The sequence below is a fragment of the Aythya marila genome (assembly GCF_965140915.1).
Source record: "Aythya marila genome assembly, chromosome: 4".
In the NCBI taxonomy this organism is placed as follows: Eukaryota; Metazoa; Chordata; class Aves; order Anseriformes; family Anatidae; genus Aythya; species Aythya marila.
The window spans coordinates 16,724,329-16,740,060 of NC_139045.1; the positions used below are offsets into that span (position 1 = coordinate 16,724,329).

Consider the following 15,732-nt stretch of genomic DNA (forward strand, 5'->3'; position numbering starts at 1 on the left):
ATGGACCATGGCAATGTTAGTACAAGGAAAGGAAATAATAAATGTTCCATAAAACTCTTATCTCTCGAGTCTGTGATTTTGATTCTCAGAAAAGCTATGAATTTTAGTTTCTGTCTTGATTCTTCTAAGAATCAGGTCTCCTTTGAAGATTAGACTTAAGAGCCATGAAGAAAGTTAAGCTCGTTCTTGAGGATGGCAGTTGTTTATTTTTCAGGAAATAATTTAATACAATAGATGAAGTCCAAAGTTCAAGCATGTAATTCGGAGATTTTGATGGCTCCACTAGTGAAGGATATCATAGTGGTTGAAAATTTACCACTCACTACAGAGTAGATCCACTTGATGCACATTAGAGAAGAAAGAGCTTTATTCCAATGATGAGTTTAGCCTGAGGATTGTTTCACAGCTAAGTTATTTGCAGAACATTTTGTTCAAGGTCAGACCTTTCTCTAATATAACCTACTACTGAATAATTACTTTCCACATAAACCCAGGATAGGATGGTATGTTACAGATAGATATATCTATCAGTGGAATTGTTTGGGGACTTCTCTGTATTGAAGTTCTCACATTGCATCTTTGTAAATGACTGAACAGTGAGGGTACAGATCTCAACCAGACATTAAGGGACAGCACCACTAAGCTATCACCTGGGGAATATGTTTCAAAAAATGATTACTTTATCTCTGATTCCTACATGTAATATTCCCTCTGCTACACTGATACTAATTACTTTTGGTTTTGCTTGTTTAACTGATACATATTAAACTGGGGAAATTATTCTTAACTTGTACGTATCCTGCAAGTTTCTTTCTTCCATTGTACATTGGAAGAAGAGACTTTATGCTTGAAAGTTTATCTACCATTTCCAGTTACGCCAGCTAATCTCAGAAAAAGAGACTTGCACAAACCTGCCTGTTCTATGTTTTTACCAAATAAACCATTTTTCTTTTTTAATTTGCTTGTTTGATTGGCTTTACAGCATGCATATCTTAAGGATAATTTCACTTTAGTTAACTGTCTTACTATGAAATCAGTGGCCTTATGGGAGACCGTATTTCTTTGTGCATAAAAAGAATGTGAGATAATGAGTTCAGATTCAGAATATGACCTTTACAAGCAAGGTCAGTATATTCAGAAAACTTTCCTACTGGAGAATCTATGAACTGAGCTCAGAAAGGCTTTTATTGTGCCAGTTGGCCAGTGGCTACAGCTGTACAGTTAAAAATAGAAAGTCAACAGCTCACTCATTAACATCATTGCAACTGTCAGCCAGCAATGACAAAACCCATGACCTGGCTTTTCATGACCCCTTCATACAATTACTGTTATTTTCATAAAGAACTCAGTATTGGCTGGTGCAAAAATGGCAAAGAATTTAAAATAATATCAAAATGTCAAGCAGTTCAATTTCAACAATTATTTTTATCATGGCTAGATTCCTCCTTTGTACTCTTTAAACAGTTTGACAAACGTATTTTTCCCTTTCAAAAGATTTCAAGCTGCACTTCTGATTTCTTACCACTGCTGAGATACATAAATAAAATTTCTTAGCAGTAGATTCAAATATTTTATTGGAATGTAATCTTTTGCCCAGAGAAAATGCTGTGCTATTTAAACACCTTTAAATTAATTAAATATTTTTAATTTTCCATGGTTAATTCCCTTCTGGATAAATATCAGACCATTTTACTCAAGTCAACAGATATGATATCCTAAATACGCTTCTAATATAAGCATCAAAATGTGTCCTATTTTGAAAGCACATTATAATTAAAAATATTAATTAAAAACAAACAAACAAACGAACAACAACTATCAAGCTCTTTGATACATGAAATTGTCATATAGTTGTCAAAATACAAATATACTACATTTATCCACTGCTGGCAACTCAAAAGTTGCAATGTATTTCTAAAATACGTCTCACCAGACAATGATCTCAGGTAACACTATGTATTAGAGAGCATTGGAAAGTATAGAATAGCTTCATATGTGTTTAAGGCTGCTTTTATTTCCAAGAAACTAATGGAGAATTGAAATGTGCCATGACCCTAGTAATTAGAAATACCCTATTAAATACATAAAAACCCAGTAAGACTACACTGCTATTACAGTGGAGCAGAACCACTGTTATTTTATTCTGAGGAGTGTTCTGTCTTTTGATATACAAAAAGATACACCACAGACAACTAGTGAGCACACCAATCACCTTTATACAAGCAAAGCTTTGGGAACAGCTGGGTAGATAATAGAACCTTTACTGAACACAGACATTCTTTCAGGCACGTGTACATTGGGAATACACTCAGTAACACTTTGCTGCTCTTAAAGTTTCTAGATAGAGGCTGTCTCATAAATTTCTGTGGTTTTTATACCCACCTACCTGATCTTATCAGTATCAAAACAGGCACTGTTTGTTCTAAGTGAAACACAGAGTTTTACTGGCCATCGAGACCAGTAAACTTTAGAGAAATAGTAACAACAGATACTAAAAAAGCCATCCCAAATTGAACCCAACTAACCTGGTTTTCTCCTTTAAAGGAAACATACCATACAAAACAGGCATAGCATACTCCTACTGTTTGCTATCAATGCAGAAAAGCAATCAAGAGACACTTGGGGCAGTCACCGTTATGCTTTCAGTTGGGCAAACATATAAATCTAAGACACAGGTATATTTTCAGCAGATATTAACAGAAACAGGACAGAGGCCACTCACATCAGAATATATACAAAGAGTATAAATATATGAAGCAACACTCAAAGAAGTATATGCCATTTCTAATCCAAATTTATAGAATTTGTATATAATATGCTAAAGGAAAGAGAACTGAAACTATAAGTTATTAGTATAAGAAATAGGATAAAGTCGCTGAGATACTTACCACTGTGAAATTCATAACCTTCAAAATCCATATTGTCATTGCTAAGTTAACAATCATGGTAACCAACAGGAGAAGTACAAAGAAGTATAAGCACCTCTTTCGCCATCCATAAATCCCTACTGGATAAAACTGAGGATTTTCAGTCCTTGGAAGGCTGTTCTGTTGTGTTGCTAAAATATACTGCTCTCGTGTCATCTGAAAAAGAAAGATGTAAGTGTGAGTAAAGAAAAACTGAGAGGCCTGTATCTTATAGATTTTATCATGTAAAGATTATCTGAGAACATAAAGAAGTCAATTTCTATAATCAGAGAAGGGATGCATAAATTCAGGAAAAAACATATAATTACTATTTAAACTAGGCTCTTAGTAAGAATCTGGTGTTTTTCATCGTATTATTTTTAATTAAAGCTTTTGTTTGATATTTCTAATTGGATTTGTGTTTCAAATTTATCAGCAAGAAATTCTAAAAGATAATAAAGTAATTCATGTACATATCTTGCATTTTATTTCCAAAACCATTTTATTGTTATTTGTGAGGTCATTCAGAAAACAAACAAACAAAAAAAACAACACAGTTTTGGAGAAATAAGTAATGGAACAATTTCATACAAATAGAAAAAAAATCTATTGTTTCTAGAAATATATGTCAAAAATGAAGTTATCACTCTTTTATTGTACTCGGTAAATTAAATTAATAATTTATGTCATTATATGTACACTCGTATTTTATACAAAGGCATGCACTTATATGTACCATATTTTACAGAAACAGAAAAAAGAAAAAACTCTTCTAAGCTTTAATTGCTTTAATTTTGGCCATAACTTCTGTTTTCATACTGAACTATTTTAAGTTCTTCTAGCAAATGAACAAGCAGAAACTGTTTACAAAGTCCTTAGAGAGGTTACCATTAAATGTTTAGAGCAAAAATGCTTAAAACATTTCAGAAGAAACCATTTTACATTTTTAGACTTTTTTTACATTCTTAAATTTCTTTTTCAGGTATTTATATTCATATTCAGATATCACATTGCCTTTAGACTGGGAGGTATTAGTTTTTCTCCATAAATTAAAAATGAAATTAAACATGTGCCCATAACAGAATTGATGTAATAGTCTTTATGCACATGGGGATGGGGAAAAAAAAACAACAAACAAATCAACAAAAAAAAATTTCTCATTGGGTTTATAAGCTTACGTGCACAAACAAAATCAGATAAAAAGATCAGTTTTACATTTAAAGACTGCCTTTCATTTTACTAAAAGATCATAGAACAGCCTGGGCAAAACTCAATTGATTCAATAAGAAATAAGAACCAGATTAAATCCCTTTGTAGGATCAAACAACTGTTGATTTCATAAATATACATGTGTATATATATATATATATATATATATATATATATATATATACACACACACACACACACAACACATTTAAAATATAAAGCTAAAAGTTGTTTAGGTAACCATCTCAAATGCTAGAGATTTTTTTTTTTGTTAATGAACAAGACAAACTGCAAAAATTAACTTCCTGTGAATATTTACAACCAGAACTCATGAATACACATCCATATAATAACACTAATACACATCAGTAAGTCAAACCAGGAAAAACAATTTTACAAAGGTGGTTTTAAACTAGTAAATGGGAATTTTGTCAGTTACATTCCTCAGTCCTCCCAAGTCAAAATATTACCGGACTTCAAAATCTTATGTTACCCTTTATCATGTCAGTATTCATCCTGTTTTTTACACCATTTCATTTCTTGTCTTGTCACCCAACTTTATCTGTAGCTTACAAAGTGATTAACACCATTAAAATTAGCCCAAAAAAATCATCTTCCAAATTGTGAGAATGCAAGAAGTAGGACTGCCCCTAAAACAGAATGTTTCAACAACATTAATAAAACCCTGCTAAATCCCTAATTTAATTCCCCAAACTGAAGCTGACCATTCTTATAAAAACCATTAACTTCTTCTAAGATACTTTATACAAGAACATATCTATAAAGGTTAATTCATATACAGTCCACGTGTTCTATTGAAATAACTTTTTCTTCTTTTGAGATCATATACAAGCAATTTTTTTTTTGTTGTTAAATCTGTTGAATATTTTTTCCAATCAATTAATAAATAAACAAATAAATATTTTACTTACAGAACTGTTCAACATAAAACTACGCCCAATAAGTTGTCATCAAACTTCAGGCAAGTCAATATATTTCCTATTTTGTCAGTCCAAACCCATGTAACATCAGTTCATCCCAACTACCACCAAGGATCAAGGTTTCATTTTTTCTAAGAACTATAAATACATACCCAAATGATAAACAGACAGTCCCAAAGAATATGCCATATGCTATGACTGTTGACTGTATGACTATTATTGCAATTTTTGCTTTATCTTTTAGGTTTATTAGTCTGGCCATGTTACAATTATCAGTAACATTCTCACTATGTATTGTATGCTCAGGTAATCATCAGCTGATTTTTAAATTATCGAGAAAAAAATGTCCTACTTGGTGTGGGAATCAGCACTTGGGAATGTTCAAGGTACTAAGACACAGACACACAAAAATTTTGATGAATATTTACATTCAGTAACATGATTTTATCACAGTAACTGAAAAATTATTAGATTCAGAAATTCCAGAACACTGGACAAGCAAGTAAGTTACAATATTTTTAAAACATGAACTCTAAGAGCCTTGCCAAACCACACAGTATGACAGAATATCTTTCAAAAACTGGTCACACCTAATAAATTTGACAAGTTTTAGCCTAGAGTTCTGACTGATAAAATGCATGTATACTTTATATATATATATACATGCATACACTTTAATAATATGTATACATGCATTCAAATAAATACATATAACAGACACACTTTTGACAACTATTTCATCCTATTGTATTCTCAAAATAGATTAGGAAAGTACACATTTTAAACAGGCTGACTGACAGATTTTATTGAAGAGGTATCATTATTAGACGAATATTTAAGAAAACTGATTGCAGTACTAAACTTAATGCTATTCCATTATTCAGGTATAGTAAATACGAAATGACCAGTGACTATTTCAAGATGACAAAATAACTGTGGGTTCAATGTTTACCTGGATTTCTGAAAATGCTTGAGGATCTGAACTAAACAAAAATAAAGAATTGTTTCATTAGACAAAGGTGTCAGTCTTAGCATCTGAAACTGGTAAACTGTGTGGTGCACATGTGCGTATATCATAAGAAACTCAGAGACACACTAAAAGAAACAAAAATAATTCCATTGGTATCATAATTAATGAGAGTTCTAATTCAAATCAAAAGTCATATGGGATGCATTATTCAGTACCTACAAAGAAATTAAATCAATTCTTATAGTACACTGAATGAGTATCATAAACAATGCAAAGGAAATTATCACAGCATTATAAACTATTTTGTCATGTCACAACTGAATATTTAGCAATTTTTAATTTTAATCTTCAGCTACTCCTATGCTTTTTGATCTTCAGTATTAGAACATAAAAAGATCACAGTCAAGCTTCACACTATTGATATTTTGGGGCCACCATGTACTACAGAAACAGATATCTCACACCTAAAAATAATTAATGAACGAAGCAGAGACATTTTGCATTTTCAAACTTCACTTTAGTCTTTTGAAAAACCATAACGTCTAACAGAGGTAAACTTTGAAAGCAAAAAAAAAAAAAATAGCAAAAGACGTGGTGAGGATAATGAGCAAATAATCTAAATCCAGAGGATGAGATTATTGGAATAATTCCTAAGGTTTTGGTAGCAACCTACCTAACTAATGTTTATAAAACCCATTTAGAACTTGATTATGACTTGCAAATAACCCTCTACACAAGCACAAGTTTTTCTTAATGGCTAACGGTTCTTTTCTAAATGTCACATAAGAAGATTCAAAACCAGCAAAAGAAATAAAAGGATCATTGTTGTTAATTAAAAGATTGTTAGTCTAACAGAAGAAACAGTCCAATATTTTCTGTTAATGCAGGCAGGATATTTGACTTCTGGCTTATTAATTTTCTGAAAATAATATATATATACATATATATATTTTTTAAAGAAAAAAATGTTTTATAATCATTTTGTCTATTTATTTTCTGGATCAGCTCAAAAACTACTAAATCATTGTTGATTCAATTCATCCCACATTTTTTTTAAAAGTTACCCAAGAATATAAATATATGTTTTGAAAGTTGTTTTTTGCCATTTTGTTCAGGAAGCAAAAAATAGGCAGTAGTAGTAGCTGTTGTAGTAGTAGTAGAAGATAGATTTAGATATGATAATCATGAATATCATCCCTGTAAGAAGGCAATTAAAAAATTCTTCCCAAGTGCGGATGACAAATAAAAACAAACAAACAACAACAAAAAAATAAGCTTAATGCAGTAGCTTCGTCATGACACAGTGAAGAGCTCTTAGGAAGATCACAGCTGCACGTGCATCCAGCTGCTAAAATAGGTGGAAATCCAAACTGGGAGAAATACCTTTGATAAAAGCACAACTTGGTTAAGAAACATAGATGACTACAGAAGAGTATGATTATACTTAACAGACACAGCAGAAGTTATCAGAGAGCATTTACAGAGGTTGATATGACTTATGCCTATTTGAAAGTCAGGCAGTATAATAAGAGACTGGTATCTCAGTGGGAATGGGGGAAGAAAGAAACTTCATAAATGATTTGCCAGGATAACTACAATGTTTTTCAGATCTGAAATTCTTTCATACACATACATCCCACTGGACTGGGACGCCCTTGTTTTTCCTATACCAAATCTATGTGTCAAGCAGGCAAAGCTCTTTATCAACAAGATCTGTGTCAGCATCATTGCACATATGAGAAACAAGAGCTCAGGAAGGAGAGGAAGAAACTCTTACACAGACGACAAGCTATCCAGTGAAAAAACGAAGAAGACTCATCCCTCTGCCCTTCCATTTGGCATTACTTTCAGTGTTTTTTTTTGTTTCCAGGCAGTGTAAATTTGGAGACATTACAATCAGAGCTGGTCTAAAGTTAGTTTTTCTAGATGCTGTTCTCTACCAACTTGTTTTTAGTTTTCTGAGAAGCCCAAGCTGATAGTCTTAAGTTTCACGATCCCTGAAGCAAATGTAGTAACTCAGATTGCTTAGAGACACAGTTTTCTCTAATCTGACCCAGACTTTTTGCTAGCTTCAATTAATGCATTTCATTTGACAGTCCTTCCTTTTAACAAAGCTTTCATAGGCCTACCTTTGAGAAAACAATTATTCAGTACCAGATTAAAAAAAAAAAAAAAAGTGATTAATAAAGCCTGCCTGCATTCCCAATGGTGTAGAACTGAACTAATGACCAAACTGAATATATTTGAAACATCAGTACAATGATTAAAACTAGTTTGAAATTTTCAATGAAGACTGTTTTTATGGAAAGCTTGATTGATATTCAGGCATTTGAAAGAACTCACACTAAAATGGGAGACAGGATGCCATCAGACACTCACAGATATCTTGGGTGAATGACAAAACTTTCCCTTCCCCTTTCCATTCCTTTTTTTTTTTTTTTTTTTTTTTTTAAATCTTTAGAACTCCTAACATTTTTTAGAATATTCTGTCTTTAGAATGTTAACATGATGTTTTATTCGCTATATTTATATTTGAAACTAAAAAAAACCCCACACATTATTTCTCTTACATGATTAGTGTTTTGAGAATTCCATTTTGTTGGTCTTGATATGTCTTATTAGCAGAAATTACCAGCACAGGCATATCAAGTTTTAATAAAATAACCTTAATAATTGTAGAAATAAACATCTTGGAATGATTTGATTTTTCTGTATTATAAATGGCAATATTTATCTAACGCTACAAGCATTTTTTCAAGCCTGACAAAATATTATCACAGCAAAGATTTAGCTATATTCAAAATAACCTAAGAAATAAACATCTAATTTCACAGATACAAGTCTGAAACTGATTACTACTCAAATAGTGGAAAAAATAAGCCAAAAACCAGTATGATTGGTGTTACCTCAGTTATTTTAATCATAGCCAATCACACACGACACAACTTCTAGACATTTTCATTACTGATTAATTCTCCGTGCATTATTTTCTTAATTCACAGACAGGATGAAAAACATATATAGAAATTTTAAAATATACTAGTATAGTGTGACTGGATCAAGTCATAATGTGGTCTGATAAAGAATGTATTAGCAATCAGATGATGCATACAAATTAAGGAAGAGAAAAAAAAATATACATATATATATAGGTGGCAGGGAATATTCTTCACATCAGCATTTAGGGGGAAACAAACAAACAAACAAAAAAGGGTACCAAAAGCAGTGTGCTCATAACTTGCTATAGATAGCTCAGGATATCTAGTAAGTAAATTTACCAGAACCAGATGGCTGTTTTCACTCACCCTGACAGCAACATAGCTCCTGGTCAGCAATTCCAGCTTTAGACACTTCTCTTGTGTGACACTACAGCATTTTATTTCTAGAATTTATCTGGAAGTTTATTGTATGTAGTGAAAAATGTACTGAAATATTTCTTATGAAGCACATACTCAAGTACTTAGTATATGTACACCCAAACCTTGACACTAAAACTGAGAGTCAGGATGTAATCAATAAGAAGTTTATTATAACAATAAAGAAGAAGTTGGTAAGCAAGTGGCTTGTATCTCTTGAAAAGGCTTTGCTAATAAAAGGATGGATTTTCTTGGAAAGCTTTTAAAATGTTTAATGGCTATATACAAAGCTCTTGCTGTCACTTCCAGAATGTGGTGAAGCAGCTCATTTGTTTCTTCTCTTCTGCAAGAGTAAGGTACTCGACAATTGGTTTCTAAAAATAACAGAAGAAGATGATAACCATCTCAGGTTAAAAGTGATCATACTAACTACAATGAATAGACTGACAAGGTAATGCAGCTGCATTCCTAGAGAAATAAATATTGGAGGGAGAGATGTTTCCTTTGAAAACATCTGTATATGGGCTACACAGGACCTGCAGGGTCTTACCCTTATGGTATTAGCCATTCAAGAGTTTCTACAGGCAATCAAAAGTATGTCAGCAACTGACCCGGTATAAATGGTCCATCTGGGAGACAAATTGTTGGCTAGATATAAAAGCCACATCGCTATTTTACACATTACTGGAAAAAACATAATAGTGAAAATCGTTGATGGACAATTTTACATTTGTCAGCATTTATTTTTGTTTGTTTGCTTGTTTTTTAATTTCGCTATGTCATTTTTTTCCTCCCCTCTGTTTAGTATCTTCAGGATCAATCACCACCAAAACTGCTAAAATAACGCAAAAGCATTTGACAAGCATGTTTCTTCTGAGACCCAGAATAGGGTATGTCCCAGTATCACAGAATGGTTGAGGTTGGTGTGGTGGTTTCACTCGGGACGGTGGCCGAGCTCCACCACAACTGCTCTCTCACTCCCCCTCCTCAAAGAGGAATGGGGACAAAATACGATGGAATGGGCTCGAGGGTTGAGATAAGGACACGGAGATCACACAGTAATTATTGTAACAGGCAAAACAGACTCAGCGTAGGAAGATGGTAAGATTTATTGCCTATTACTGACAAGCTAGAGAAGTGAGAAACAAAGGAAAGAAACCAAAAGCACCTTCCCCCCCATACACCCTCTTCCATCTCTTCCCCCTGAGTGGCACACAGGAATGGGAGAATGGGGGTTATGGTCAGTCTACAGTGCTTCTTCTCCACTGCTCCTTCTCAGTCACTCTCGTCCCCTGGGCTGTGGGGTCCATCCCACAGGATGCAGTCCTTGCTGGACTGATCCGACATGGGCTTCCCACAGGCAGCAGCTCTTCCAGAACTGCTCCAGATACGGGTCCATACCACGGGGTCCATCCCTCAGGAGAAAACTCCTCCAACCTGGATCACCCATGGGCAGCAGCTCCTGCCAGATCACCTGCTCCTGCGTGGTCTCCTCTCCACGGGCTACAGGTCTGGCCCAGAATCTGCTCTGGCAGGGCCACAGACTCCGTCAGTGCAGGTCCATCTGCTCCACCGTGGTCTCCTCCACGGGTTGCAGCGTGGAACCCTGCTCCACTGTGGCACTCCATGGGCTGCAGGGGGACATCCTGCTTCACCATGGTCCTCACCACAGGCCGCAGGGGACTTCTGCTCCGGCACCTGGAGCACCTCTCCCCCTCCTTCCCTCCTTCTTCACTGACCTTGGTGCCTTCAAGGCTGTTTCTCACTCCTCACTCTCCCAGGTGCCATGTGGCGCAGTGTTTTTTTTTTTTGTTTGTTTGTTTTTTTTTTTTTTTGTTTGTTTTTTTTTTTTACAGTTACAAAACAACATCGCTTATTGGCTTGGCTCTGGTCAACAGTGGGCCGTTACCTAACATGGGGCAGCTTCTAGATTCTTCTCACAGAAGCCACCCCTATGGCCCCCTGCTACCAAAACCTTGCTGTGTAGACCCATTACAGCTGGAAGGAAGGTTATCAGGTCAACCCCACTGCTAAAGAGCAGGGACACCTAGATCTGGCTATCCAGGACCACATCCAGAAAGGTTTTAAGTGTCTCCAAGGACAGAGATTTTACAGCCTCTCTGGGTCACCTGTTCCCTTGCTCAGTCACCCTCATGGTCAAAAAGCATTTCCTGATGTTCAGACAGAACCTCCTGTGTTTCAGTTTGTGCCCACTGCACCTTGTTCTGTCCCTGGGCACCACTGAGAAGAGTCTGTCTAGGTTCTCTTGCACCCTCCCTTTAGGTATTTTATACTTGATAGATGAGTTCCCTCCTGAGCCTTCTCTTCTCTCTTCTAGGCTAGAAAGCCACAGAGCTCTCTCAGTCTTTCCTCACATGAGAGATGCTCCATGCACTTCATCCTTTTCATTGCCTTTTGTTGGACTTTCTCTAGTAGCTACATGTCTTCCTTGTACTGAGGAGCCCAGAACTGGGCTGACAAAACACTCCAGGTGTGGTCTCACTAGGGCTGACTACAGGGGAACAATCACCTCCTGCAATAGGCTGGCAGTACTTTGCCTAATGCAGCCCAGGATAGCATTAGCCTTTGTGGCACAGGCACATTGCTGGCTCATGCCATCTTCTATTCAATAATACTCCTAGTTGAGATTCATATGCAGACTACTTCTTTCAAAAAAAATAAAAAATGGAAACAAACAAACAACAACGTCAAAAAAAAAAAACAAAAACACCACAAATAAAGAGGCAAAAAATAAAAACAACAAAAAGAAAACACACCACAAAACAACACCACCAAAAAAACCAAAAACACCTTAATCCTAGAACTAATCTCTTCAGGTACTGATTACTGAGAAGAAAGTCCTAACATTATGTATGGCTCTCAGTTAAGCGCTATGTGCCACTAAAAGTATTTCAGAAATATTTAATACTCCATATATTAACTAGGACAAGGCCACATTCTTAGGTCAGCACTGCATTACAGTGAAAGATGATTCAAGAGAGGTTTCAGTCACTCAGTCTTCAGAGCCCAACAAGAAAAACTTACTTCCAGATTGACTACATTGGGAGACCTGATTAATTCTGCAAGAACATGGTGCCAAATCTGAGGGATTTAAAGATTCTAATTTGAGAGTTTGATGCTTCTTGATTCAGCCATATATTTTTGGCCTGCCCACTTTCAGAAATGGTGGTGCAGTTTCTGAATTTTTCTCAAAACACTCAAAGCTCTGAGTTTCTGTTTCTCAAAACACTCACAGCATGCTCCTTAAGCAACAATATCAAACCCCTTCACTCTCCAGAAAATGTAGAGGAATGAACATGCAAATAACATAGAACTCACCGTAGGTGTTGGACTCAATGATCCTTGTGGGTCCCTTCCAACTCAGGATATTCTATGATTCTATAAAGCTGTATGCAAAGTCAGTCAATTACATAATTTATGTCTTTTGAAGTTTAATAATTCAGAAGAATCTGTTTTTTTCTTCTAGGCCAGAACAAAGTTTTGACATCATGATCAACAAAGCTTAAGTCAACATGTCTTTACTGACAATTTGCTTTGCTTTATTTTGTCAATTAAAATTCCATTTTTTTGCTAAGTCGATAGAATTAGATTACTACAGAGACTTCATTACAGCCACAGGCAGGACAGCAGCTGAGGTACACAATTTTCTCCCTGTGATGCCAGTCCTCACTAAACAGTTATTGGAATGATTGTCTATAAAAGGACAATAAATGTTTCCATCTTGAATATCATTCTCCAATAAGATTAACACTTCAAAAAAATGGATACAAATGAGCTGTTCCTATTACCACTATTACTTAGTAGGAACATTTACAGCTGCTCTGTGTTTAACACATTTAATTGCAATATTCATTGCACAATGAAGTTCACAGCATGTTAACAAGAATAAGTAATCTATAATGATTAGAATCATATTTTCCCCACTACTCTGTGATTTGAAATGTTTCTAAATAGTAACATGCTGTACCGAATTTGTCTGAAAAACAACTAAGACAAATGTTCAACATATTTTCTGTATTCTTATAGTTCTCCCTCAGCATACCTGGCGACCAATTACTCAGGTAGATGGTACTTTCAATTAAATCAAAAAGAACATCCTTATAAAAAAGGACAAAAGAACATCCTTATAAAGATAAAATATGTTTCATAAAGAACATATCAAGTAGTGTAAATTTATCTCATTCTACACAAGATAAAATATGGTTTATACACCTATGAATTTAGATTGATTTCAATAAAAAGAAGACTGAAGAAGTAGTAGGAAAAGATGAGCAGAAGGGAACAATGCCAAAACTTGACATTGCATTTGATTTTTATGCCTATTTCAGTTTGTGGAGTTTCTGACCTTTTTCCTTCCCTTGGCTACTCATACCTAATCAATTATGCCACTGAAGTGTTCTGAGCAAAAAACAGTTGATGTTTTTTGGAGAGGCATTTTTAGCCAATTAAATTCATTGATTTGGTTCACAGTGTGCTCCAGCAATAGCAGCACTGGCGGGACTGAAGGTGTAAAGCAAGAATCGGTGGAAGTGTTAACAAGGCAGCAGAGAAGACAAGGTCAATGAGAGTTTTAACCTCGGCATTACCACTGAAAGAAACAGGTGCACCATAGGAGCACAAGAAGAGGGGACAGTGGAAAAATGAACAAAACATTTTTACATTTGTAAATCCATACAAAGAATACAGAATGAGGGAAACTTGTATTATGCTAACACACAACAAAACATTAAAACATTCCGAGTGCCCACTTCATGCTTGACTCAATAGATGGGAAGACTCCAGAGAACATTATCCTGCGGAGTAGGTCTCACTCCAGAAGAAAGAAACCATTCAATTATCATTCACTGCGATCCTTATTATTTGGGGCAGGGTATGCCCATTTTGCTCTGAAAGTAGCGCCACTAGGTCAGAACATGTAAACGTATGTCTACTTCTGTTGCAAGATAGGGAGGCAAACAACCTTCTGAAATCATTGAAATTTGCCAGGAGAATACTATGTGCAATGCAAGTGTAGTAGGGCCTGAACAAATGGCCCAAATGTCAGTACTATCAATTACTATTGATAGTAATTATAATATCAATACACAAAAATCTTACAAGAACATAAACATGCCATAAACATAGATAAAATCTTACCTCTAAAAATATAAGCTACATTTCACCTGTCTGATAGAGTGCTGCCAGAAAAATAGCATAATTTATCTTAATAGAAGAAGATGGATCACACTGCCAGAATTACATAAAATACATATATATCACATGATACATATATCAATCTCTTATTTTATAGCCTCTACCAACATGGGGCTGGTCCAGTCTGAAAGAACAAAGTATAAACATTTTAACACCCAATGGGTGTGTTTTAAAATGGCAGGAATGTTAATATTTTGGTTACCGCTAGTGTGCTGAAATAACCCTCATACATAACCTGGTACTCAAAATACTCTAACAGTATTTTAATGAAATTACATTGATGCAAATGTTTGGAGAACAATCAGAAAATAAAAACAGATTTCAGTTATGAATCTATAATTTTATCATGGATTCCAGATGATACCATAAAGCAAAAGATTGCTTTATTACTCATCTGGTAGACACCAGAAATCTGATATGAAATTACTGCTTCATCACTTAAATATCTATTTTTAATTTATATGATATGTAAGACTGAGTCCCTAATTTATTTCCATTTTTGCCTTCAGAATTTCCTTCCATGCTTTAAGATCCCCCCTCACATTTTATTCTTATTCTTTTATTCTTATTCTTATTAAACTTTTTCAGTTTGTCCATTCCCTTTCTGTCTGTTTTATCTTCCCATAAAACACACACAGAAAAATGCTCTTTCCCTAACAGCCTGTTCATATTTAGCATGAAACAGCACCCAATGTATCGAGGATGGAAGATCAACCATGCAAGAGTTGTTTCCTTATTGAATAGGGGTTTCAAAAACTTAATAAACACTGAAGACATTTAATATATAATAATTCAATGTCACATATCTGCCAGGCACATTAACAGGTGAAGAAGGCAATAAAAACTTTTTTATTATTATTTCAAAACAAGGATGCAAACAACGTCACAGGCTAAACAACAGAACTGAACTCAGATAATTTCTGCGGGCAAAAAACTCTACCTCTTTCAAGCACTTTGAGAGATACAGAGAGAGATTTATGAGATATCTCATCTGTACTGCACTTGACCATCTTCAGAAGGGAACAGGGCTAGGTCCTTTAATAGTCTAATGCAGGTGGAGATTTTCCCCAACTTTCCTGTAAATTAGTAAGATTAAATGAGCCTCAGCCTATATATGGTGTGTTCCCTCTGCCATG

The 15,732-nt window shown here is 34.9% G+C and overlaps 1 protein-coding gene across 3 annotated transcripts in view; it reads right to left on the reverse strand.

Annotated features, from left to right (window-relative positions):
* The window catches only part of SGCZ (sarcoglycan zeta), a gene marked incomplete at both ends in the record, with an annotated part of 444,952 nt that overhangs the window by 203,017 nt on the left and 226,203 nt on the right, over window positions 1-15,732 (reverse strand). For all 3 annotated transcript variants that reach the window (XM_082759042.1, XM_082759043.1, XM_082759041.1), the window contains one exon: window positions 2,889-3,083. In XM_082759042.1, coding sequence (XP_082615168.1) covers window positions 2,889-3,083 — 195 coding nt within the window. The remainder of the gene's footprint in view (window positions 1-2,888; window positions 3,084-15,732) is intronic.